At 45.7% G+C, this 27,539-nt stretch overlaps 2 protein-coding genes across 10 annotated transcripts in view; one reads left to right on the top strand and one right to left on the bottom strand.

Moving 5' to 3' along the window:
• Positions 1-12,665, top strand: part of LOC132391562 (protein transport protein Sec24C-like) — a 75,785-nt gene extending 63,120 nt beyond the window's left edge. For 6 of the 7 annotated variants that reach the window (XM_059964920.1, XM_059964934.1, XM_059964929.1 and 3 more), the window contains 4 exons: positions 1,470-1,649; positions 3,111-3,302; positions 5,693-5,782; positions 8,947-12,665. In XM_059964920.1, coding sequence (XP_059820903.1) covers positions 1,470-1,649; positions 3,111-3,302; positions 5,693-5,782; positions 8,947-9,087 — 603 coding nt within the window. In that variant the 3' untranslated portion in view covers positions 9,088-12,665. The remainder of the gene's footprint in view (positions 1-1,469; positions 1,650-3,110; positions 3,303-5,692; positions 5,783-8,946) is intronic. The other variant, XM_059964944.1, reaches the window with a different exon arrangement.
• The window catches only part of LOC132391583 (G protein-coupled receptor kinase 5-like), a 198,358-nt gene continuing 182,264 nt past the window's right edge, over positions 11,446-27,539 (bottom strand). For all 3 annotated transcript variants that reach the window (XM_059964963.1, XM_059964972.1, XM_059964981.1), the window contains 4 exons: positions 24,188-24,325; positions 23,117-23,254; positions 20,872-21,003; positions 11,446-15,854 (listed from right to left, as the gene is read on the bottom strand). In XM_059964963.1, the coding sequence (XP_059820946.1) occupies positions 15,744-15,854; positions 20,872-21,003; positions 23,117-23,254; positions 24,188-24,325 (519 nt within the window). In that variant the 3' untranslated portion in view covers positions 11,446-15,743. The remainder of the gene's footprint in view (positions 15,855-20,871; positions 21,004-23,116; positions 23,255-24,187; positions 24,326-27,539) is intronic.

The raw sequence follows: 27,539 nt of genomic DNA, 5'->3' as shown, positions 1-27,539 counted from the left end.
AGTGAACAGCCAGACACTGAGGAATGGAGGGATCTGGGAATATAGATCCATAATTTCATAAAATGGCATCCTCTGCCCTTGCTGTTGGAAGGGTCAGTTGATCAGTAGTTGGGATCCAAGTTCATTGGTCATTGAGGCTGAAATGTAGTTATTGGCTTGTGTTCTTCACATCAGGAGTCCATAATCTCCTACGTGCATTGCATGGTTCAGTTCTTGTTAGTTCATTATAGGAAGAGTGTAGGAGCATTAGCGACGGTGCTGAGGAGATTTACTGGGATGCTGCTTGGATTAGAGAGCATGTCTCATGAGGGTAGGTTGATTGAGCTGGTGCAAAGGAGGATGACAGGCAACAATAGAGGTTTACAAGATGTTTAGAGGTATTGAACAAGCGGAGAGCTAGAGATTTTTTCCATGCTGGAAATGGCCAACACGAGGGGCATAATTTTAAGATGATTGGAGGGAAGTATTTTTGTCACACAGAGATTAGTGATTGTGTGGAACATGCTGCCAGGGGTGGTGGTACAGATAAATTAAGAGGGGCAAAAGGATAAAAAATGTGGGAGGGAAAGGTTAGATCAGGGATTCCCAAACTGGAGTCCACAGACCCATGTTTAATGGTATTTGTCTATGGCATAAAAAAGTTTGGGAACCCCTGGGTTGGAGTTTGTTAAATACTTGGCACTATTCATGGGCCAAAATGCCTGTCCTTTGCTCTATTGGTCTATGTTCTATAAGGTAGAGGCTGTTGTGTGTCTGTTGTTTGGAGATTACACAGAGTTTGGAAATCAAGGTGTGTGTTCAGAACTGGCCCGTCAGTTAAACCTTGATCACCTCTCCCCTACCTCGAGTAAATCCTACTCTGGGTGATCGTTTCTCCACTGAGAGCAGGAGTCCCAGTTAAGTGGGGTTGACTACTTTGAAAGGATGGTCGTTGGGAGGAAGAACATAATCTGTAGCTAAGAGACAGGGAGCCGAAGGCAAGCACAATCTCAACCCAGGTTTACCCTGGAGTTAACCCTGTAATGCCTGACGTGAATGCTTGATTTTGGCCTTCCCCCGGGGGAGAAATGGCTAACCGAAAAGGACATAATCTTTGGAGAAAAGTACAGGGGGAGATATTACAGGCAGTTTTCTTCCCACTCAGAGTGCTGGGTGCATGGAACACACTGCCAGGGGTGGTGCCAGAGGCAGATATATTAAGGACATTTAACACACTCAGGCACATGAATGAAAGAAAAAATGAAGGGTTCTGTGAGAGAGAAGGTTTAGATTGATTTTGGAATGGGTTAAAGGGTTGGCACCGCATTGTGGGCCAAAGGGACTGCACTGTTCTGTGTTCTATGACTCGGATTCTTTGAAGAGGAAAAGTTTAACTGTGTGACAGTTGAAAAAGGGACCTGGGTACCTCAGCCTAGAGGTCAGGGTAATTGAAAGCAACTGGACTAATGCTGATGCCTTATTCCCAATAGATGGTCATGCCGCAATTTCTAAAAGTCTTGCCTCTGTATTTGAATTGTCTGCGGAAGAGTAAAGTTCTCCTGGCAGGGCCAGATTCCTCCATCGATGAGAGGGTCTACCTCAGGCACATGGTTATGTCTATGGATATCGCAGAAACCAACGCCTTCTTCTACCCTCGTCTTTTTCCAGTAGTAAGTATTCCAGCTGCTGTCATGAACCCTGGCTGCCTTGAACAATGCTTGAACAAGGCTGGTAATGTTCAAATTTATTAATCACGTGGACATTGAAACATACAGTGAAATGCATCACGAGCATGAGAAAATCTGCAGGTTTTGAAAATCCAAAGCAGCACACACAAAGTGCTGGAGGAACTCAGCAGGTCAGGCAGCATCTGTCAATAAGAGTAAACAGCTGACATTTTGGGCCAGGACTCAGCCTGAAATGTTGACTGTTTACTCTTTTCCATAGATGCTGCCTGACCTGCTGAGTCCCTCCAGTATTCGGTATGAAATGCGTTGTTTGCGTTAGCATCCAACACACCTAGGGGTGCACTGGAGGCAGCGTGCAGGAGCCCCCATACAGTTCGCAAGTGTTGTATGTCCATAGTTCTCAGCAGAACACGTCAAAATAAAACAAGCAACAAAACAGTAGTAGAACAGGCCTCTTTCCCACCCACACACCCAGCCAGTCCTCCGTTCTCCAGGCTTCAGTCTTCTGAGATTCACCATCCACTGAATGAAGGTTTTCCTTCTTACCCACAACTGTTCCTGAGACACTTCCCGCCCCTACCCCAGTTCTATACACCTCCACTGAGGTATCTCCTCCGACTCAAAACTCCGACAAACTCTTTCAGAATGGTGACTGCTTCAGTGATCGGGTGTGGTGCACCTGCTCACGACTGTCGTGTCCACTGACTCAGAGCCTTCCCTGCAGCAGAGTTGCAGAAGTTAATCATGTCTGTGGATGTGGGAAAGCAGAGGGAGGCTTCCTACCTGGTTTGCAGTTTGAGAGTGAGGTGGGAGAAACGATAGATATGAACAGCAGGGGGGTTATATTAAGTTGGTGGGTTGTCCTTAATACAAATACACATAGATGCACACACTAACTCATGTACAAGCACATAATAATAATGATAAATACTTTATTGATCCTTAGTGGGAAATTCTTTGGTTACTGCAGCAACATTTAAAAACACACTAGGCAGTGTGCAGACTTAACTAATAATAAAATGCAGAATAACAATGTACCAATGTTCAATAATGTGCAATAATATATGAAATAATAAAGCAGAGACTAAGTACTATGATGTACACATGCATACATACACATGACATGCACACAGAGATACAAGCACTGTTCAAGGCATACGCATGTGTGTTCTCCCTTCCCCCTCCGCTCCCTTCCCCCCTCTCTCCCTTCCCCTCCCCTCTCTCCCTTCCCCTCCCCTCTCTCCCTTCCCCTCCCCTCTCTCCCTTCCCCTCCCCTCTCTCCCTTCCCCTCCCCTCTCTCCCTTCCCTTCCCCTCTCCCTTCCCCCTTCCCTCTCTCCCTTCCCCCTCCCCTCTCTCCCTCTCCTCTCTCCCTTCCCCCCTCCCCTCTCTCCTTTCCGCCCTCCCCCTCGCCCCATCTTCCCCTCCCCATCCCTGGACTGCAGCACGAGCTGGACGGGGGCCAGGCATCCTTGCCGCGGGCTGTGCGATGCTCCAGCAAGTGGCTGTCAGCCAAGGGCGTTTATCTGCTGGAGGACGGACTGAGCCTGCTCCTGTGGATCGGGATGTACGCGCCTACTGAGTGGATCCAGAATGTCTTCGGGGTGCCCTCCTTCAACGCAGTGGACTGTGGTGTGGTCAGTACTGTCCGTTAGATCAAGTAAAGAGAGAGTTTTGCTGCTCCTCTTGTCCCTGAGCTGCCCCCATATGGTGAATAGAAGTACAGGAGAATATAATCATCGATCCAATTTTGCCCTGAACATCTCCTTCATTCACTCTTTCTCCGTACCCTTGACCTTGTTGTATTTTAAATGTCTGTCAGTCTCCATCCAGTATCATTTCAAAGATGCCACCTCCACGACACTGAGTAGACAATTCCAGAGGCGCAATGCTCAAGGAAAAATGCCCTCTTAAATGGACAATCCCTTGCTTTGAAAACGTGGCTTCTTGCTCTAGGCTGGGATTCTCCTGTCTGAGTCTCAATAATGTCACCTCTTGCTCTTCCATACTTCATACCCTTCTTTTTTTTAACCCCTTTATCATGATAATCAAGCTAGCATACTCTTCTTAAATATCAATACAAAAGAGTGCACTATCTCAGGTTTAAATCCAGCCAGCTCCTTGTATACTTTTCTGTATACTCCCTGTGCTGAGTTGAACGTTGAGCTGGCAACTTGGCCTTGTTTAAAAAAAAATAAGACAGAAACGGCAAACGTTCCACCCAAGGAGCCACAAGGCGTGAAAGGGAGCAACAACTCTCCCAGTAAGACCCAGGAGATGCTGGCTGTGAGTTTTGATTCATGCAGCATTGGTGTCCACGGTTTCTTGCCCTTTTTTCCCAACTGTCTTCTGTCAACTGTCCTTGGAGATAATTATATTTTATCTTAAATACATTGCCATATATTGGGATTTGTACAGCAGCTAGAACATTCTCTACGTGTGGTATCTTAAAAATATACAAGGCATTGGTGAGGCCAAATTTTGAGTATTGTGTACAGTTCTGGTCACCAAATTATAGGAAAGATGTCAACAAAATAGAGAGAGTACAGAGGAGATTTACTAGACTGTTGTCTGGATTTCAGCACCTAAGTTAAGGAGAAAGTTTGAACAAGTTAGGTCTTTATCCTTCGGAGTGTAGAAGGTTGAGGGGGGACTTGATAGAGGTATTTAAAATTATGAGGGGGATAGATCGAGTTGACGTGGATAGGCTTTTTCCATTGAGAGTAGGGGAGATTCAAACAAGAGGACATGAGTTGAGAGTTAAGGGGCAAAAGTTTAGGGGTAACACGAGGGGGAACTTCTTTACTCAGAGAGTGGTAGCTGTGTGGAATGAGCTTCCAGTAGGAGTGGTAGAGGCGGGTTCGATTTTGTCATTAAAAAAAAAATTGGATAGGTATACGAGCAGGAAAGGAATAGAAGGTTATGGGCTGAGTGCAGGTAGGTGGGACTAGGTGAGAGTAAGCGTTCGGCACGGACTAGAAGGGCCGAGATGGCCTGTTTCTGTGCTGTAATTGTTATATGGTTAGTTATTGTAACTACTCTTCATCTTGTGCATCTGACCTTTAGTGGGGCTTTCTAGGGTTCACATTTACTTGATTCTATTTATCTGCTGTTCAGTAACATGGTCTACAGTGTACTGGGGTGAGGTACACAGCTTGGTTGGGTGAGCACATTGAGGAAACTCCATTCTAGTTTGTACCAGAGAACCGTAACCATGGAAGTGGGCCCATCAGCCCACTGAGGCTGTGGTGGCCATTAAACACCCGTTTACACTAATCAATAGGACATAGGATTGGAATGAGTCTGTCTGGCCCATGGAGTCTGTTCTGCCATTCCACCATTGGTTGTTTTAGTGTTAAATGGAGCCTGAGGCTGTGGGCCTACTCTGGGCTTTATGTCTGAGGACTCACTTTTATTCTGAATGCTATTTGCTTACTTTCATTTGTGGTTGCCTGTAAGATGAATCTCAAAAAGTTGTATAATGTATACATACTTTGATAATAAATGTACTTTAGATTTTAATTTATCATTCCTCTCAACCCCATTCTCCAGCCTTCTCCCTGTAATCTTTGACATCCTTACTAATCAAGGACCTATCAACTTCCGGTTTGAATATACCCAATCACTTGAACTCCACAGCCAACTGTGGCAAAGAATTCCACAGATTCATCACCCTCTGCTAAAGAAATTCCTCCTCTTCTCCCAATAAATCTCTATTTATTCTCTTCCCCCACCAAATTAAGTGCAGCCTTGAATTTTCAGTAATCTTTTACTTCAGTTCACTTCCTTCATTCACCTCCTGAACTTGGAATTGGGTAGTCTGTTTAAATTTGGATATGATCTTCCCCCTCCCAGTCTTTACCTCTTCAAGATATAGTGTCCCAGATCTCTGAACCTTTTGTGGGCGTGTTGGGGTTTCAGTATAGGTTTTGCCCCTTGGGGAGGGGCTTGGGCAGAGGGGGACAGAAAGAAGCACTGCATCTTCAGGGGAACATTTGGTTCAGTGAGGCCCCTTGCTTTGTTTCAGGGCTCCCTCCCTGTGCTGGATAATGCAGTCTCCCGCCAGATCCGTGATGTCATCGACAGGATTCGCAAGGAGAGGCTGAGATTCTTGAAGGCAAGTTTTGTTTCCTGTTCTAGGATATGGGACCAGAAGTCCGGAGAGGTTACATGGAGGTAGGGGTGGGAGCAGGAAACAGTTTGGAGGGAGTAGGACAGTTCAGAGGTAGGGATAGATGAAGGGAAGGATGCAGGTTGGGCTTTGTGGCGTCTCCTAGCATTAGAAGGTTATGTGAGGCATAGATTGAGTGGACAGAGAGTATCTGTTTTCCAGGGTTGAAATGTCTAATATCAGAGGGCATGTATTGAAGGTGAGAGGGTGTAGGTTCAAAGGGAATGTGAGGGGTAAGTTTTTTTTTACTCAGAGTGGTGGATGCCTGGAATGCACTGCCTGGTGTGGTGGTGGAGGCAAATACATTAGAGGCTTTTAAGAGACGTTTTGGATGGATACATGGATGTAAAGAAAATGGAGGGATGTGGACATTGTGTAGGTGGGGGGATTAGTTTTTGATTTGCTTATTAGCTGGTTCAGCACCACATTGTGGGCTGAATGGCCTGTTCCTGTGCTGTACTCTTCTATCTTGATGAGATGAACAACTATAGACTATTTGGCCTATTGGGTCTGCTCTGTTTTCAATCATGGTTGATTTTTCTCAACCCCATTCTCTTGCCTTCTCTAACTCTTAACCTCCTTTACCTAGCAATCTCTGCCTTAAATACACCCAAAGACTTGGCTTCCATTGGGCTCCATGGCAACAAATTCTGCAAAATCTGATGTTCATTTCTGGAGTTTAACTGAGTTCAATTCAAGGAGATTTATCACTCTAATCCTGGTAAATCTCCTCTGCACCCTCTCTAAGTGAGAGTGTGGTGAATCAAAGTGCAAGCCTGACATTGGCCATGCAGTTGCTGAGATAATTCACTTTGAACTGAACCTAGTTAAGCTCTGTCTCCTCGCTCCGCCATTAAGAGAGACTGCAGAGCAGAATCACCAGGATTAGATTGCATGTCTTATGAGGATAGGCTGAGCAAACTTGGACTCTTTGGAGTAAGGAGGATGAGATCTGACTCGATAGAGGTGCACAGGGTGATGAGAGGCACGCATCGAGTGGATAGCCAGAGACTTTTTCCTAGGATGAAAGTAGCCAATAGGTGGGCTACGTAATTTTATGATTGGTGGAAAGTATTTTTATGTGTTTGTTTATTTAGCAATATCGCACGGAGTAGCCTCTTCGACCCACGTCACCCCTGCAATCCCCACAAAAATTGATTAATCCTAAACAATTTATAATGAGCAGTTAACCAACCTGGTATGTCTTTGGACTGTGAGAGGAAACCGGAACATTCCATGGGGAAGATAGAGACTCCTTACAGAACTCTGGAATGCCAAGAGCTGTAATAACATCATGCTTAACTGCTATGCTACCATGGCACCCATGGTAGTAGTATGGGGGGGTGGGGTGGGATGGCAGAAGTAATTTTTTTTTTAACATGGAACACCCTGCTGGGGGGTGGTGGTGGAGGCAGATACATTAGGGACATGGTATGTGGATGATGGAAAATTGGAGGGCTATGTGGAAGGGAAAGGTTAAATTCAGCTGAGAGTAGGTTAGAAGGTCGGCACAATGCTTTGGAGTACCAGTGACCCGGGTTCAATTCCTGTCACTAATTGTAAGGAGTTTGTACGTTCTCCCGGTGACCGCGTGGGTTTCCTCCGGGTGCTTCGGTTTCCTCCCACAGTCCAAAGACGTATTGGTTAGAAGGTTAATTGGTCATTGTAAATCACCCCTTGATTAAGCTAAGGTTAAATTGGGGAACTGCTGCTGGATGGTGTGGCTTGAAGGGCTCAATAAATTAAGTTAGCATGGGCTAGATGGGCTGAAAGGTCTTTCTGCACTGTAGCACTGACTTTTTCATTGTTTCCCAAGCTCTTCACGTCCAGCTTGTGTCAGATAGTTTGCATGGAATTATTAGAATTTTTACCAATGTGCTACAGTACATCTGGTTTATTGTCATTGTTAAAGTTTCCTGTGCAGACCACTGTAATTCTGTGTGTATACCTCGTGGCAATCACCATCACTAATTTTTGTCCCTCTACCCCTGATGCCATCTGAAATCTTGCCCCCTGCACCAAACTCTCCAGTCACATACTTATCTTCTTACCCTCACTGGTGAGTGGGACAGAGATTACTGCCGTTGAAGTCCTGCTTTTTTAGTTTCATTTCTAGCTCCCTGTGTTCTCTCTCTTCAGGACCTCATCCCCTGTCCTAGCATGCTCGTTCGTACTAACGTTTACCACATCCTCCGGCTGCTCACCCTTCCCCTTAAAAATGCTGTGGACTCAGAGACATCTTTGACCCTGACACCTGGGAGATGACATACCAGCTGGGTGTCTCTTTCTTGTTCACAGTATCTCCTGTTTGAATCCTTATCACCAAAGCTCTCCTTTTCTACCCCTTTCCCTTCTAGCCACAGAGCCAAACTCGTTGCCAGAGATCTGGCTGCTGCGGATTTCTCCTGGTAGTTGTGCCCCTCAACCGTATCCAAAGCAATATACTATATTTGTTATTGAGGGGAATGGCCACAGAGATGCCCTGCACTGACTGCTTATTCCGTTTCACACTCCTGATGGTCATCCAGGTACCTCCCTCCCTGTAATCGCATCCCAAACGAACTGGAGTTTATCCAGTTTCAGCTCCAGTTCTCTAACCAACCTGCAAGGAGCTGCAGCCAGATGTGCCCCTTGCAGGTGTAGTCATCAGGGGCATAGGACGTCGCCCTGACTTCACACATCCTGGAAGAGAGACACCCAATGCCCTGGCTGTCATTCCCAATGCTCTACCTGTAAGACTGAGACTTTACCAGAACGTCACTTTAGCCTCTGGTCACTTTCTCGGCCTTTTCTCGCCAAAGCCTCTGGAGCCAAGGCCCCACTCCACACACCGACCACTCACACAATGGCTGCTCAACTTGAGCTTCACCTTATTGGCAGCTGCTGCCCAATTAGCCAAACACTAAATACATCAGACCTGCTCTTTTAAAGCCCTCCTGCTAGTCTGTGAAGTGAAATTTCTCAAGAGGTGTGAGATAAAAGAGTATGGTCTTCTACTGTCACCAAGGAAGGGCAGAGCCTCCTGACACTTGGAAACCCTGCACCTTCCAGATATTAATGAGAAATCCCCAGCCTCACATACTAATGCTCACTCTAACTTGCCTTTCCAGTTACTCATCGTGAAACAGTCGGATATTTCAGAGAGCCAGTTCCAGCAGTTCCTGGTTGAAGACAAGAATCCCAGCGGGGGAGCCTCCTACGCTGACTTCCTTTGTCACATTCACGTCTCGATCCAGCGCTCCCTACAGTAGCGTCTTCCTCTATCACCTCAGCTTAAATACGCCAACAGGCCTCACACTCATCCTTTCCTGCCTTCTCTTTGTTCTCAACCAGCAGGAACATAAATAGAGGAACACACACAAATACTGAGGCTCAAGGCTAGCTCTTCTTTGACCGACTCATTTTCTGGCATTCCAAAGTCTTTCCCCTACAAATCAGGAAGGCGAGGGAATCTTCAACACCTGCCCAGCTGAGGCTGTCCTTCATCGCACTTAGAAGCTCAGCAATGTCCTGCCCTTGTGATCGGCACCTCAGTCTCCATCCTGAATCTCATTCCATTCACTGCTGCGCACCACTGTGACTTATAGAACATAGAATAGTACAGCACAGTACAGGCCCTTCAGCCCACAATGTTATGCCAACCCTCAAACCCTGCCTGCCATATAACCCCCCAGCTAAACCAGCAAACTGAACCACCCAGGAGAACACAAACCTTGCTGTCATCCAGCTGCACATCATACTGACTTGAAAACACACCACCCGTACATAACAACGTGGCCACTGAGTGTATGCTCACGGGTCTGCTGATGTAGCCCATCCACTTCAAGGTGTGATGTGATGTGCACTCGGAGATGTTCTTCTGCACACCACTGTTGTAACGCCTGGTTATCTGAGTTTCTGTTGCACTCCTGGCAGCTTGAACCAGTCTGGCCATTCTCCTCCGACCCACCTCATTGATGAGGTGTTTTCACCCACAGAACCGCCGCTCAGTGCACGTCGTTTTGTTTTTCTGCACCATTCACGTGTCTCCAACCTGGGGTTCGCGGCACAAAAAAGGTCAGAAGCCCTTGCTCGAGATGCAGCCTCACCAGGGTTTGATGAAACTGTAATACAGATTCGTGATTCTGAAACTCAATGTCTTGACTAATAAAGTCAAGTGTACCATATGCCTCCTTTGCCACCCAATCAAGGGAGCTTAATTCGACACCATTAACCATGTACTGTCCTTTTTCTTTTGATCTCCTAAAGTGCAACCCCTCATAGTTGGTACATCCTCCTTAAAACCTTTCTTCAACCAAATGTTAAGTTCCCATCTTCACTAGCCACCTTTTGGCAGGCTCCATCTATTGCCCACGTGCATTTCCAAACAACTGGAGACTATTATTTATTGACTTAGATTCAATGCGGAACAGACCCTTCCGGATCCTCGAGCCACGCCACCCAGCAATCGGATTTAATCCTGGCCTAATCATGGAATAATTTACAAATGAAATGTTAACCTACCAACTGGTAAGTCTTTGGACTGAGGGAGGAAACCCATGCAGTCAGGGGGAGAATGTACAGACTCCTTACAGGCAGCGGTGGGAATTGAACCTGGGTTGTTGCTACTGTAAAGTGTTGTGCTAACCACTATGCTACTGTGCTGCCCCCAGGGACTTGTTAGAAGCTGAAAATCTTGAGCAACAAACACACAAAATGCTGGAGAAACTCAGCAAGCCAGGGAATTAATTTATTTCCCTCCATAGATGCTGCTTGACTTGCTGAGTTCCAGCATATTTTGTGTTTGTGTTTCTTGAGTCAACTGTCCTTCATTATTTAGGTGCACATGTCCAAACTAGGGGCAATCCCTTATGAGCCGGCCATCCTGGGCTGAGAAGCATATTGTGGTCTCCAGGAACCTGGCCAATCAGAGACCTGTGAAAGAGAATGACCACATCCATATAAAACATTTCTTTAACCTACAAGAGTTGCTCTAACACTTCCCTGTTGTGGAATGCACTGTCTTGTGTGTTGGTCAGTACACTTACCCAGTTTGACTTTTGAGCCTTTTAATAGTTGCAACATTATGGGAATCCCAAAGAATATTCCACAAAGAAAAGGGCATCCATCAATACAATGTATGTACAGTCAATATATTGTACAATATCAAATTTGCATTGAATGCAATATTTAAAAAAAGAACATTCCTCTGATACACCCACTAGACACTTTGAGAGAGACCTTTACAGTGACATAGCAATACCTCATCCCAACTCAATTATTTTATACAACATAGCTTTGGTACCATTGCTCTTACTGGTGGATTTGATGTCACATGATCTGGAAGAGGCAAGACTGGGTGGTTATCAACAGGACACCTTATGGCCATTCCAATGGCTTGCTAAGCCTCATAGGAAGGTGTAAAGGGCGCAGTTACATTGAGTATAGAAACTGGACTTCCCCACTTTACAGTAAACAGATCTGTGACCACAACTACTTCTCCAAATCACTGCACTGTGAACCAGAGCTTTTGATGCTGGAATACCAGTAAACACCCCGGAATTTGCGTGCACTCTCATCCTAGTCAATTGAAGACTTGGAGATTACAGGAAGCACGATTTGTCTTGCTGTTGGGTCTGCAAACCAGTCATGGGCCTGGAATTTCTTTTTGCATTAAACCCCAACCCTCAAGGTGCTCACATGTTTCTGTGGAGGAGATCAACTCACCTTTGACCTGGTTCGTTGTCCCACCTGTGGGCTGAGCTTTTAGGGTCAACCTCCAATGGGTGCTGCAAACCAAAAGGTGCCATCTCCAGGGGCAAGAAGCCAAACAGCACACGGGCCTGGAGTTTGCAGTGACAAGCACTTTTATCTTAAGTGGGAAAGCTTAAAAATATCCTGGTTCTGAAATCAGATGTGGCTAGCTGGCAAGGTGCCGGAGGAACTCAGCAGGTCAGGCAACAGATGCGGGGCTGGGGTGGATAATCGACATTTCAGATCGAGACGGAGTCCAGGTGAAAGGTTGACTGTCCATTTTCCTCTGCAGATGCTGCCAGATCCACCGAGTCCCTCCAGCATCTTGTGTATTGCTCCAGACTTCCAAGCATCTGCTGTCTTTTCTGTCCAGCTAACTGGTAGCTAATTACTATTGGGTTGACTATTTTTGAGAACTTTTACTAAGATTTTAGCTGAAAGACTGATGGACATTATTGAAATGAAATTATTTATTGTACTTCGGAAAGGTTTTACTATTGGAAGCCCTGGTTGTAATGAAAACATAGCAATTCTTAAAAATTTGTCATCAGGAGCAAAAGGAACTGTTAAGAACACTGTGGTTGTTTTTATAGATTTGGCTAAAGCTTTTGATTCTGTGGAGATATAGCCATTGGTAGGGTCCTGGATGGAAGCTCTGTGCGTAGAAATATTGTTATTAGTTTAAAATCTTAACACGGTATTGTGTGAAAGATGTGGGGAAGACTGCTGAGGGCACTCACCTTTGCTGCTATCAGAACCAGTAGCATTCATCAGGTAGTTAAAGAGAAATTACCTGATCCTCCAGTTAGATCAGCACAGAATCAATGAAATGATTGAAACTTTAATTATCTATCTATTATTCTCACAGTCAACGCTAATCCGGAGTAACTAACTGCTCCAATGTTACTCCAGTTATTTATTGCTGAACCACCGAGCAATGATTTTTCCTCCTGAAGAAAAACTGGAATGTTGCAAATTTAAAAAAAGATTTTATTTTGAGTTTTGCACCCCAAGTGGTTCTTTTAATACCATGCTTATGTTCTAACCTTTATTCCACCTTTTTCTGAACAATTAAATATAATTTTTACCTCCTGGATTGCTGACTGTGGCGTCTTCAAATCTCAGATTTATTTTCACGCTGCCAGGAAGTCTGAAAGTATCTTCCGAGTCTCTTTAATGCTGAAGGGAAGTTTTGCTGAAGGATTTGTGGAGAACCAGTCCTTCACTGCTAAGTTGATAGTCCTGGCCAAAACTCTTTTATTTGACATTGATGGAGTTTTAAAAAAACCTATCTTAGTGAGTCATTACAGCACAGAGTGTTATCAGTCCTTTTGTTAGGACTAAGCTCCTGATAGTACTGCCATCTTCTATAAAAGATTGAGAGCTGCGCTACATGGGCTGTGTATGGGTCAGGGCTAAAGAGTGGACCTTGCTAACCTCAATTACACTGGTTATAAATTACTTACTGAGGAGACCTCCCCAGGGATCTGTCCCAAAGATAACAACCCTTTATCTTACTGTGACTTAAAACTGCCTCCCTGCATGCATGGTATAGATGTGAGTCAAAGTTCCTCGCTAAAAATTAGAAGCTGGTGAGTGCTAGAATTGTGCTGATCTGCTTTGGATTTTCCCCTCACAAAAATTATATCCAAAGGCATGGAAATGTGGACAATCTGAAATGCGTCAGTTCATTTTTAAAACAAACCCTTTCTCAAGCGGACGCCCCAGTCTAGCCTTGGGCGGCCGTGGACAAACACTTGCCAGCTACCCCCATGGGCACAACTGCTTCTGAACGGTGACTGTGCAGTCCTGCCCACGAAACCATTGCTTCACAATGTACACCGTCAACTCGGAAGCCAAAGTCAAAAAAAATTCCCCCAGCATCGTTAAATTTAAATGTCTTAACGAAGGGCACTATAAACTAATGGGTATATCCAATTGCTTTGGCTTCTCGAGCAATTTGTTTCAATGTTGAAGTTTTATCTTCTTCCACTGCTTTGATCCTGAAGGAGCCGCTGACATTTAAAAACTGCTAACACATGGCTTAAAACTCTTTCACAGACAAACATATACATCCTGATGTATGCTCCATACAAATGTACAGATCTGTAAACTGGTGCAACACATTGAGCAATTTACACATATCGCTTTGGCAGAACAAAAAAAATTACTAAGTTCAGAACACAAGACAATTAGTCGTTGTATTACAAGCCACTCTCCTGCCAGAGGAGGCACAGAGGGGTTGAGAGTCCCTGAGTTGCCAGCAGGGGATGCTGTAACCCTACAACTCATGTTGTCATGAGCTATCATGGTTGCCATGGGGAAATGGGAAGGATCAATTCATCTGCCAGATACCGGGAAATGACTTTGTAGTGACATCCAACTCATTTTCCTGGTTACAGTTCTCCTTCTGCACCACCATTGGCCACAGGGCAACTGCCCCAAGGCCACTGGTCTTCCTATGCACTGAGCACTGGGTTCCAACCAGGGTACATGTGCTGAGCCACTGTGGAGTCTCCATTTTTGGCCCTAGAGCAGGGGAACCATGAGTAGGCAGAATTTGTTCCTGGCCTCCCAGTGGTCAAAGGCAAGGAATTCCAAAGACCTCTGACCTACGTCATCCTAAAATGCCAGGGGTTAAAGTCAAAGGCCTGTTGAAGAGCAATCACATACTAACTTGCCACAGAATGCGCTGGGACAGAGGAGGCACGGAGTGACCATAACAGCTGGAATCTGGAGAGCAATCTACCTGTTGGAGGAACTCATCTGGCTGAGCAGCATCTGCTGGAGGGAAAGGAATTGTCAACGTTTGATGCAGGGCTTCGATCTGTAATGTTGACAAATCCTTTTCCTCCTACAGGCACTGCTCGGCTTGTTGAGTTCCTCTGGCAAATTGCTTGCTACCCTGGCACAGCGGGCCCGAGCTGGGGGAGAGGCCAGAAGCCCGCTGGAGTCGCTGGGATGACCCTTCCTGCTTCAACGAAAAGAACCTGCCTTTGAACAGCTAAAATGGGCTTTGGATCCGATCCTTCCCCTCCTTACCCCCACCTAGCATGTAACTCACCTCTGCTCCTCCACCGAAAACAATGGGGGCTATGTTCTCCTGGTCCAGTGGAGGTCAAGCCCACACACTTAGGAAGGACGTCCCTGACACCCCCACCTTCTATCCGTACCATCTCCATCAGTTCCATCTCATGGACAACAAAACACAGTGACCTGCCTTGGTTCGCAAAACCAGTGGCAGAAGCCATTCTGAGTATGGCACGATCCCACCTGTACGCTGGAAGAAGGGCTTCCCTTTGCCCCAAAGCAAAGGTCCATTAAACGCTGGGACGAGGGCTTTGAATGGTCCGATTATGGACAGCACCACTAATGTTTAACATTCTAAGTCTCCAACCAATCCAAGTGTTGCCCCATTCTTTGATCTTAGCTGGGCTGCACCCTTTGACCTTGCCAGCTGTGGGAAGTGCCCTGAAGGACAATATTGCTCGGGCAATGATCAAGTCACCTCCTGATAAGTGTGCTATTGGACTATCAGCTCAGAGGCAACTTCTCAGGTGAGTGCCACATCTCGAAGAGTCAACCTCAAGGTTGAGCATTACTCAGGACAGGATATTGCTACTCTCTAGCTGTTGGAGAAGGAAGCATCATTGGTTCATAACATTCACACCACCCATCAGCCATTTGAGATCCCAACATCATAGGAAGGCTGCAGCTCAGACATCCCGCCACTAGGTGTCAGTAGATTCGTGACAATCCTCCACACACCACCATTTCTTTTCCGACACATAGGGTTCCGACCTTGCCTTGAGAACCCTGTAATGCTGGAGGTAACACTAGTGAATTTCCAGCGTGACAGTCCAAACAGAAATAGGCAAAGAATCCCAGGCGAATAAGCAACCATATAAGTAGATGCTGAAGGAAGCACTTCTGCACCCCTCATCCCAGTGTGTGCTCAGCAGCCTGACTCTGTGTGGCCAGGCCTTGTGGGAAACATGTCTTCTTTGTCCTGCCCTCAGACTACATTTTCTATTTACACAAAGCAGCACTGTTTCAATTCTCACTGTGATACCAACTTAAAAAAATGCCACTAATTTCTTTACATCCAAGTTAAACCTGAGATGACAGCGAGGAGGCAATTTGTCCCAAACTGAGCCTAGTTTTGCGGGTGACGTCAGGCGACTGTGGGGGTCTGGCTGGTGTTGGGTGTGCTGTTGTTCAAGTTCACGTGAGGCGGGAGGCTGGAAGTTGTGTTGGTTGTGTTACTGAAGGTGTAATCGTGCGCCTGAAATAAAAAACAGAAACTCGGTGATAACTCGAGCAAAACAAGACAGATAATCTGAAAGTGAGTGTAGAAATGGTAAAATGGTTTACTTATTGTCATGTGCATCAGAGTACAACAAAACAAACCTGTTTCGCATGCCATCTACACAAATCATTTCATCCCTTGTTATGGTAATGGTTGCACTCAAAGCAATTACAGAATGCAGAATCTGTCATTAGAGTAAGTGCAGTGCAGGTAGACAATAAGGTTCAAGGCCATGACCAGGGGGATTGTGAAGGCAAGAGTCCGTCTCATTGTACATCTGGGGGAGCAGGTGACAATGTTGGGAGAATGAAAATTGGGATCAACGTAAATGGGAGGCTGGTGGTCAGCACAGGTTCAGTGGGCTGAAAGGCTTCATTCTTTTCTCTCCCTTCTCCTCCCTCCTCACTTGATGATGGAAATCTGAAATAAACTGCTCATGAGGTCAGGGAGCACCTTGGAACGTGACAGAGTTGCAAAGAGAGGGAGACAGATAGATAAATAGAGGAAGAGGGTGAGAATGAGAGAGACACACACATACAAGGAGAGAGAGCAGGGGGAGAGGGGTAGAGGGAGTGGGGGAAGTGAGAGGAGGGGAGGAGAGAGTGGGGGAGGACAGCAAGTGCATGGGGAGAGAGGAGAGGGAAGGGGAGGGGAGAAGGGGAGATGAGGAGGGGTGAGGGAGGGGGAGAGAATGAAGTAATGTCAAGTTAAAGCATTCTTATCAATTTAAATTTTAATCGCAGTACAAATAGGGTAGAATGTAAGTGGTGATTGGTCTGGCCCTGGGAACTATTCAAGATCAGAGGGATTTGGTGTAGATACTCAATGATTCCTAAAGGTGGCAGCACTTGTAGATAAAGTAGCACAGCACACACAGAAACAGACAGCAGTGCTGGAATATGCATCAACATTAGGTGGGTGTATAATATATGAACAAAAAAGTGATCGTGCATCCTTATGAAACATCAGTGAGACTACAGATTGGACATTGTGTACTGGTCTGGGTCACCACACAATGACAAGGGTGTGATTGCAATGGTTCATTTGTTCGTTGTGTGCAATCATGGTCTTTCCAAGGCCATGATTGTTCTTGGCAAATTTTTCTACAGAAATTGTTTGCCATTGCCACCTTCTGGGCAGTGTCTTTACAAGACGGGTGACCCCAGCCATTCTTAATCCACTTCGGAGATTGTCTGCCTGGTATCAGTGGTCGCATAACCAGGACTTGTGATGTGCACCAGCTGCTCGTACGACCATCCACCACCTGCTCCCATGGCTTCACGTGACCCTGATCAGTGGGGTGTGGGGGGCTAAGCAGGGACTACACCTTGCTCAAGGGTAACCTGCGGAGGGAAGGGGTTCCATACACTTCCTTCGGTAGAGATGTATCTCCACCTTGCCACCCCAAAAGGAGACGATTCACTGGGATGGAGTTATGAGGAGAAAGTGGATAGGCTGGGTTTATTACCTTCGGTGCAGAGGAGCTGAAGGAGGGCCTGATAAAATTATGAAAGGCTTAGAGAAGGTAGATATCAGGAAACCTTTTCCAGAGGAATGGCACCCAAGTCAGGAGAGCACAGGGTTAGGGTGAAGGGGAAAGGATTACTTATTTATTTATTGCGACAGAGTGCAGAGTAGACCGGTCCAGCCCGTCGAGCTTTGCTGCCCAGCAATCCCCGGATTTAACCCTAGCCTACTCACGGGACAATTTACGATGACCAACTAACCTACTGACCAGTACGTCTTTGGACTATGGGAGGAAACCAGTGCACTCGGAGGAGACCCACTTGGTCACAGGGAGATTAGAGGGAACCTGACGAAGAAGACATTCCCCAAGATGGGCATGACTCAGCACGTCACGGAAACCAGCCTCTGCTCCATGGATTCTGTCTACACTTCTCTCTGCCTCCATAAAGTAGGCAACTCTACCCATCCTGGACACTCTCATGTCTTCCATCGGGCAGGAGATACAAAAGCCTGAAAGCACATACCATCATGTTCAAGGACAGCATCTACCCCGCTAAGTCAACTGAACAGGATCTCCAGTGCGATAAACTGGACTCTTGACCTCACAATCTACCTCATTGTACCTTATTGTCTACCTGCGCTGCTCCTTTGTCTCTCCCTGTTGCACTTTCTTTTGCGTTCTGTTACCGTTTCCTTGGTGAACTGCTCACTGAAGTGATTGGAATGGGTCATTTTTCACTATGCGTGACAACAGTAGAACTCAACTTCCGCAACAGAATCAGCAAGATCATAAGGCACAGGAGCAGAATTAGGCTATTCAGCCCATCAAGTCTGCTCTGCCATTCCATCGTGGCTGATTTATTACCTCTCTTCACCCCCTTCTCCCTGTAACCTTTGACGCCCTTACTAATCAGGAACCCATCAAGCTCTGCTTTAAATATACGCAATGACTTACCCTCTACAGCTATCTGTGGCAATGATTTCCACAGATACACCACTCTCTAGCCAAAGAAATTCCTCCCCACCTGTTCTACAGGAATGTTCTCCTATTCTGAAGCTGTGCTCCCTGGTCCTATGCTCCCCCCCCCCACAGCAAATATTCTCTCCACATCTATTCTGTCGAGGCCTTTCAATGTTCAATAGCTTTCAGTAAGATGCCCCTTTATTCTTCTAAACTCCAGCGAGGACAGGCTCAGAACCATCAAATGCAAATCTTACATTAACCCTTTCATTCCTGGGATCCTTCTCATGAACCTCCTCTGGACTCTCTCTAATGAGAGTTAAAACTCTACCAGGATGCTGCCTGGTTCAGAGGCTAGATAGACTTGGCTTGTTTTCTCAAGAGTACTGGAGGCTGAGGGGAGATCTGCTAGAGGTTTATACGATTATGAGAGACACAGATATAGTGGACAGAGAGTATGTATTTCCCAGGGTTGAAATGTCCAAAACCAGAAGGCATGCATTGAAGGAGATAAGGGGTAGGATCAAGGGGGATGTGAGGGGAAAGTTTTTTTACTCAGAGAGTGGTGGATGCCTGGAATGCACTCCCTGGTATGGAGGTAACATTAGAGGCTTTTAAGAGATGTTTAGATAGGCACATGAGTGTAAGGAAGATGGAGAGTTATGGGCGTTGTGTGGGTAGGAGGGATTAGTGCTTTGGGTGTTTTTGATTTGCTTTTTAGCTGGTACAGCACCACATTGTGGGCTGAATGGCCTGTTCCTGTGCTGTACTGCTCTATGTAGCCGATAAGACAAAGAATTAGGTTATTTGGCCCCTTATGTTCAATCATGTCTGATTTTTTTTTCAACCCCCATTCTCCTGCCTTCTCCCCGAAATTCTTAATCTCAAGCGTCACCTCACACATTGAGTTCTCAGAACAGAGGAATGAAAGGAAACTACAGGCTATGATGTAAGTCAAAACACTGAGACAATATGATAATGTCTTGTTGGAAAGGGGAACTTCCACACACTGATGTAATTCAATCCTTACTTCAGAAAGGGTTCTGTTTAATTTCACTGAAAGACATGGTTACGGTGATACATATGCACTTTGAAGCCTTATGATGTCTTTCCTGTTCTACAGTGAATACCAAAACAGAGTTCAACGTAGAATTGGAAACTGCACCACAGGCCTTCAAAATTCAAAGTGCATATATGTCACCATACACCACCCTGAGATTCATTTTCCTGTGGGCATTCACAGTAAGTACAAAGAGCCACAATAGAATCAGTGAAAAATTACAAAGATGGACAGACGACCACTGTGCAAAAGGCGACAAAACTGTGCCAATACAAAAATAACAATAATAATTAAATAAACAGTACAGAGAACACGAGTTGTAGAGTCCTTGAGAATGAGTCCACAAGTTGTGGAATGCCTTTCTGGAGCTGAGGTGCATTAATGCCCCAGTTCAACCCTGGGTGCCTTCGGGCCAGGAATGTCAGTACTCAGAGGGACTCTGGGTGTATGGGAGGGTGGATGAATGCGTGCTCGTGGTTCTCCCTGTATAGCATCACAGAAAAGTGGGTCCTTTCAACCCACCAAGTCAACCACGACCATCCATTAACACAACAACCTAACAGTGGCTTCACAATGCCAGTGATTGGGGTTCAAAATTCTCCCCGCGCTCCCATCTGCATTGAGCCTACCCCACATCTGCACATGGGACCACTTAACCCAAACCCACACGTCTTTGAGATGTATGATGAAACCTGAGTTGTCATCGTGAGACCGTGCGAACTCCGCACAGACAGCTCCTGAGGTCAGGATTGAACTGGGGTCCCTAGCACTGACAGACAGTGACTCTACCAGCTGAGCAACCCTGTGGGGAGGTGTGAGAAGCTATCTGCTCTGTATTGGTAAATACATTATTATTATTATTACATTATTAATACATTATTATTGTACAGTGAAAAATTTTGTACAGGTCAATTCATCAGTAAAAGACACACGATACAGGAGGAACGCAGGTCAGTCAGCATCTATGGAGAGGATAAACAGTCGATTTTTCAGGCTGAGATCTTTCATTGGGACTGGAAAAGAAGGGGGCAGTTGCAGGAATAAGAAGGTGGGGGTGAGAAAGGAGCACAAGTTGGCGGGTGATAGGTGAAGACAGCTGAGGGAGAAAGTGGATGGGTGGGGGAAGAGGATGAATTCTGAAGGGTAATAGGTGGAAAAGGTAAAGGGCTGAAGGAGGGATCTTATAGATGGGGAGAAGAGGAAGGAGAGACACCAAAGGGAGGAGATAGGCAAGTGAGGACGGAAGGGGTAAGAGCACGGCCTGAAGGGAAGGGTAAGAAGGAGGAGATATTATTGGAAGTTAAAAAATCGATGTTCATGCTACAAAGGCGGAATGTGTGCTGTTGCTCGTCCAACCTGAGTAAGGCCTCACTGATACTCAAGCCATCAGGTTGATGGAGGCTTCCAATGCCAATACAAAGACACGGATCCTAACTGGTACATTTCGAAGGGTTTAGATGAGCCACGATTTACTTCACTCTGAAACACAGGAAGCATATTCTTACGTGTCGTCGGAAAATCCGATCGAACAGACCCCGTTTAGGTGGCTCTGGGAGGACGTTCCAATCCAGGTCTGGAGATCTCGTCCTGTTTGGTCCAAAGACATTCAGTTCCTTGAAGCATTCCGTCTCGATCATCTGCAGAAAGAGTGGGGGGGTGGTGGAATCAGAAGCATTATTTGGCTGCACCTGGTCTCAGCCTCTGCCCCAATTCTGGGCCTTGTAAGAGGAAGTGGGCAATAAACCTCTGCCCCATCCTGGAAGAGAAGGCTGAGCGAGCGCTGGCCCAAACACAGACCAGCTGTGCCCAGGGCATAAATCCCAGTCCCAAACTCTTGCTGAAAAAGTGATCCAAAAAGTTCTACAGCCAAGCCCCTGTGAAATAGAACTGATATAATTATTTTAAGCACACCATCTTTAACTCAGTAATTTTGTGACTGATAAGGGTAAGTTAATATTACTGAGATAAAACCCTGCAACAAAGCAGAGCCTCATATTACCTCATTCACTTATTTTGAGGTGATGGCTAGGTTACTGTACACCCCTCCCTCGCACAACAGAATTTATCAGATTAGTGTGGACAATAGATTCACAATAACCCTTGCTCTTGAATAGTTGTGAAATGACCAGTTTAAAACTTCATTAAACATTAGCGTGGTGCACCAGCTATACAGAGTATTAATTTCAGAATCAGGGCTATTACCACCGGCACGTGTCGTGAAATTTGTTAACTATTTGCCGCACGTACATGAAAGCTTTCAGCAAAATGTGTCGCTTGTGTCAAATCAAACCCGCAAGCATTGCGCTGAGCTGCTGGCTTGCGTCGCCACGCTTCTGGCTCCCACGTAGCGCGTTTGGTAACTCAACAACCCTAGCCGTACGTCTTTGGAAAGCTGGGCGAAATCGGAGGTCCCGGAGGAAACCCACGCAGTCACAGGGTGAACGTGCAAACTGCTCATGGCCAGTGGTGGAACATGAACCCTGATCTTACAGCTGGCACTGTAAAGCAGGGCGCTGATTGCTCAGCTACCACACTGCCCCTACCATGCCAATGAACTCCGTGCAGCTCTCATTTTCCTGTGTTCTGAAGTTCCAGGTCATTTGACTTTGTCACCATATACTACCCCAAAATTAATATTCTTGCAGGCATTCACAGTAGAACAAAGAAATATAATATAATCAATGAAAAACTACACGCATAAAAAGTTGGACAATATCTATGGAGGGAAGTAAATCAGTTAAAGTATCGGGCTGAGATCATTCACATTTACTGGAATTTCTTTCTAGATCTCACCAAAAAGAATCCTCTTATATATAAAAGAAGGAATGGCAACACATTCTACAAGGAGAGTTAAGTAGTGGATGACTGGGGCAGTTGGAAGAAGGGCCCTCGAGCTCAGGAGATGGACAGGAGATGTTCGGGTCGCGACAGGCTAACTGTACGGTTATGGTCAGGTGCCTCCTCTCCCTGTGGGCTCCGCACTGCGAGCTCTCTCTCTGTCCAGCGCTCAGAGCGGGTGGGATCTCCAGCAGCAGGGCGTGAACCGGAGGCAGTGACAGGAAAGCTGCGGAGCCAGGGTGAGGAGAGAGCTGGGAAAAATGACGCAGAGCGGGTGGAGCTGCTGCCTCACAGTTCCGATGATCCGGGTTCGACCCTGCGCTCGGGCGCTGAGTGCGTGGAGTGTACGCCTTCATCCCTACGACCAAGTGAGTTTCTGTCAGGCGCTCCAGGTCCCTCCCCTGCCCTGAGGACGTGAGCTTTGGCAGGTCAATTAACTGCTGCAGACTGTCCTTCACGTTGGGCAGATGGTTGGCTTGGTAGCGTTGGGGTTAGTGCAATGCTTTACAGTGCCAGTGATTGGGGTTCAATTCCTGATGCTGTCTATAAGGAGTTTGCACGTTCTCCCTGTGACCATGTGGGTTTCCTTTGGGTGCTCTGGTTTCCTCCTACGGGCAGTAGGAGCGGTGTTACGGGCAGTAAATTGTGGGCATGCTATGTCGCTGGTAGAAGCACGGTGACAATTCTGGGCTGACCCCAAGACATCCTTGGACCGTGTTGTTCTTTGACACAAATGATGCACTCCGCTGTATGTTTTGATGCGTGCGTGCCAAATAAAACTAATCTCTGGTCCTTTTAAAAACTGGGATTACTTTCACTGAGATATCCCCCTCCTGAGACCTTTGAGGCCCCTTTACTTCCCCACATCACAGCAGAATTGCGACACAATGCAAGAGATAGTTTGCAGCTGACCTCATTTTGCCAAGGGATGGGAACGCTGCCTGTGGCAAACTTCACATAGAAGTCGTTGTCGGTTTGGTCCAGGTACACCCCCTTCACCGTGGAAAACTGTTCAATGTCCAGCACGTCCTTGCAGTAAACAGCGCGGGGCTGCCAGTGAGAGACAAAGGGATGACACACCATTAAAGGCACAACTCTGGCAGTGGAGGGACAGCTGCACACATGAATGAATGGAGGCAAGAATCAAACCGCGTCTCCCACCAATTTAACCCAGGCTTCCAGCTAATAAATACAGCAAAGGAGAAGATGTTTCTTCTCATGGGGCAGTCTCAGACCAGAGGACACAGCCTCAGAATAGAGTGACATCCTTTCAGAACAGAGATGAGAAGGAATTTCTTTAGCTATAGAGTGGTGGATCTGTGGAATTCATTGCCACATGCAGCTATGGAGGCAAGTCATTGGGTACATTTAAAACAGAGGTGATAGGTTCTTGATTAGTAAGGGTGTCAAAGATTATGGGGAGAAGGCAGAAGAACGGGGTTGAGAGGGACAGTAAATCAGACATGATGGAACGGCAGAGCAGAGTTGATGGGCCGAATGGTTAGACTGCTATTAGTGCTGGGTTTTGTAATTGCTTCAGACCAAATGCTTCAAACTGCATTTGCCCTGTGTCTGCCCATTCAAGCAGATGAAGTCTGATTCTAAATTGCTTATCATATTACCAAGTTTTGTTTCATTTACCTGGATCAAAACATTTTTCTCTGTCTGTGCGCTCTGGTGATGTGTATTTCACACATAAAGCAATGACCTTGTTAGTGAGCCTTTAGGGACCCCAATGCATTTCTCCCCAGAAATCTGCCGATAAATCCTGTCCCTTTATTCCTACACGCTTCCCTTTGTTTGGAAAATAACACGTACATCATCTACTGCCAGTAAACATTCCTGTAATTCTGCATTTAGTCAGCACCTTTCCAACTCCTCAGGAAGTCACCAAACATTACCAGCGGTGGCTACCGCCGTTCTAATGCAAGAGAATGTGGTACCCAACCCTTTTCCGCCTCCCCCTCTCCCCCGCACACTTACATCTGGTACAAAGGAAGGCTCCAACATGCCAGCCTCTAGACGTTTGAAGTTGATGCTTTTGAAGAATGAGTGCTCCTTCACCTCGCTGGCTCCCTCAGCTTTGCAACCGAGTCGTTGCTTTGGATCTTTGGTTAGCAACTGTGAAGAGGAAGGAGGCGATCAACATTGACGGGTTTTCAGACGGGATTCCCTCGGTCAGGAAAAAAAGCTTGGGGTCTCCTCAGATGTTCAGTGTTTGGGGCCAGTCCTCCTACCTAGACTGAAAGCATGTCCTCTATGCATTCATCTCAGGTAATGTAGTGGTTAGCACAATCACTTTACAGTGCCAGTGAACAGTGACTGGGGTTCAAATCCCACCTCTGCCTGTAAAGAGTTTGCATGTTCTCCCCGTGACTATGTGTGTTTCCTCCTAAACTCCAGAGGTGTGTGGAGTAGGTGCAGTAAATTGTGAGCAGGCTAGGTTAGTGTTGGGAGCACATCCGCGGACTGTTTTGGTCACCGATGCAAAAAACACACATTTCATAGCATGTTGCAATGTGCAAATAAAGCTAACATCTCACTCAAAGGGCATTTTTAGCTAATAAAGCCATTAAAGAGTAGCTAAAAGTCTTTTCGTCTGTGTGATGCGGTGCTTATGCTGAAAAGCTTGGGGTGGCACGGTAGCCTAGTGGTTAGCACAACAATTTACAGTACCAGAGACGTGGGTTCAATTCCCGTCGCTGCCTGTAAGGACTTCGTCTGTTCTCCCCGTGACCGCGTAGTGTACAGTTCTTTGTACAGTTGTAGGTCAATTGTCCTGTGATTAGGCTAGTTTTAAATTAGGGGTTGCTGGGTGGCCTGGCTCGAAAGGCCGGAAGGACCTATTCTGTGCTGTGTCTTCAAATATATGAATAAATAAATAATATTCTATAACTCGGCAGACTGGGACACTCCCAACAAGACAGATGTGCAAATAAAAGGAACAAAATGCACAAATATTCAATCCTGAAACAAACCAAAGGTAAAAGCAAATTAATTACAATAGATTAACATGTTTCTCTCTTGGATCTCGGAAGGATCCAAACCCTGAAACTTTGGGAGAGGGAAGTACCCCGTTAGAACGCAGGAGACTCTGCAGGTGTTGGAAACGTTCAGCAATATGCACAAAATGCTCAACAGGTCAGGCAGTATCTATGGAGTTTACTTTTTGGGCTGAAACCCTTCGTCAGGACTGAGATGTTGACATACAGAGAAATCTTGATTGAAGGTCCATAACTTTCTGAAAGTGGCTTCACCCGTCGGGATTGGGTGATTGATGTTTATTAGTTTTAAAGGATAAAGCTTTATTAGTTGAGGAGCTGAGTTCAAGGGCCAGCAAGTTATAATGCAGCGTTATAAAACTCTGGTTAGGCTTCATTTGGAGTATTGCATTCCATTCTGGTTGCACATTAATAGATAGATACTTTATTGATCCCAGAGGAAATTACAGTGTCATAGCAACATTACAAGTGCTCAGATATAGTAAGAAAGAATAAAAAAGAATAGGAGGGATTTGGAAGCTTTGGAGAGGATTAAGAAGAGGTTTACCAGGGTGCCACCTGGATTAGAGGGTGTGCTGTAACAAGAGGTGGGACACATTTGTGTAGATTTCCCCGGAATAGTGGGGCTGAAGGGAGACACAATCGAATTTTATAAGATTATAAGAGTGGACAGCTGGATCTTTTCCCCCCAGGGTCAGAATGTCTAAAACTAGGGGACAGGCTAGAGGGGGTAAGTTCAAGGGAGATGTACTGGACAAGTTTTTCTACACACAGGGACCTGGGAATTTTGATTGTGGACACAGATATGATAGGGCACTTAAGAGTGGATCTGGACCAGTCCATCATGGGTCAAGTCTTCCCAACCATTGAGCACATCTCCATAAATGCTGAGCAGCATCCATCGTCACAGACGTCCACCACCCAGGACATGCTCCCTTCTCTCGCTGCTGCCATCAGGACAAAGGTACAAGACCGTCAGGACCCTCACCATCAGGTTCAGGAACAGTTACTGCCCCTCAACCATCAGGATCTTGAACTAGAGTGGACAGCTTCACTTGCCCCATCACTGAACTGTTCCCACAGCCTATGGACTCACTTTCAAGGACTCTCCATCTCATGTTCTCAATATTTATTGCTTGCTTGTTTGTTTATTTATTTATAATTTCTTCTTTTTGTATTTGCCCACTTTGTTGTCTCCTGTACTCTGGTTGAATGCTCCAGTTGGGTGGTCTTTCATTGAGTCTCTTTATGGTTATTATTCTATAGATTTATTGAATATGCCCACAAAATTAATCTTAGTGTTGTATATGGTGATATACATGGCATGTACTATGATAATAAATTTACTCTAAACTTTGAACTTTAAGGGGTTTTTCGATAGCCACATAAATGGAGAGATGCAGACATTGTGTAGACAGAATTTATTCATTCAGTGAGACATTTAGTTACTAGTTTAATTAGTTCAGCACAACATTGTGGGTCAAAGGGCCTGTTCATGTGCTGTTCTCTTCTGCGTTCCACTAGTTTTTCTCTCTTCACAGATCCTGTTTGACCTGCTGAGTTTTTCATTCAGGTTTCCTGCATCTGTTGGTTTATTATAATTTTTTTCATTTAAATATTCCTGTCTATCCTTTCACACAGATTTGATTTCTCAGGGAGGATTCAACATTTGACTTTAGTCAAGGAATGTGTCTGTAGCCTACACGAGAAGAATAACCAAACATTTCAATTAGTGGCATTTTGTGGCTTTCATTTGACACTTTAATCCCAGAGTTCACAGCACAGGCTTTGCAAGATGAAAGGCTGTGTTTAGTCTGATACAAACAGCTGGACCCCTTTAGCTGTTGCCTGCTTTCTGGTGGAGATTTGCAAATATTTGCCTGAACGTTAATCAGTTTGAGCTGATCAAAGACCATTTCCTGTTCTTTCGGCAGCATAAACAAGGGGTATGAAATAAAGGGTAATTTGTTGTTGTAACCCTAACATAAGAATTTGAGTCTGCATTTCCTCTTCAACACAATATTTACTTCTCTATTAAATCTCTATTATTATCAGTTGTGAATTGGTGGACAAGACATTTGTCATCTATATCAATGATATGGATGATAATGTGGTAAATTGGATCAGCAAATTTACTGATGATACAAAGATTGGAGGTGTAGTGGACAGTGAGGAAGGTTTTCAAAGCTTGCAGAGGGATTTGGACCAGCCAGAAAAATGGGCTGACAAATGGCAGATGGAGTTTAATGCAGACAAGTCTGAGTTATTCAACTTTGGAAGGACAAACCAAGGTAGAACATACAAGGTAAATGGTAGAACACTGAGGAGTGCAG

This window comes from Hypanus sabinus, chromosome 1, assembly GCF_030144855.1.
Source record: "Hypanus sabinus isolate sHypSab1 chromosome 1, sHypSab1.hap1, whole genome shotgun sequence".
NCBI classification, from domain to species: Eukaryota; Metazoa; Chordata; class Chondrichthyes; order Myliobatiformes; family Dasyatidae; genus Hypanus; species Hypanus sabinus.
The sequence above is the reverse complement of the archived record's forward strand: the minus strand, read 5'-3'. Positions and strand labels throughout refer to the sequence as shown.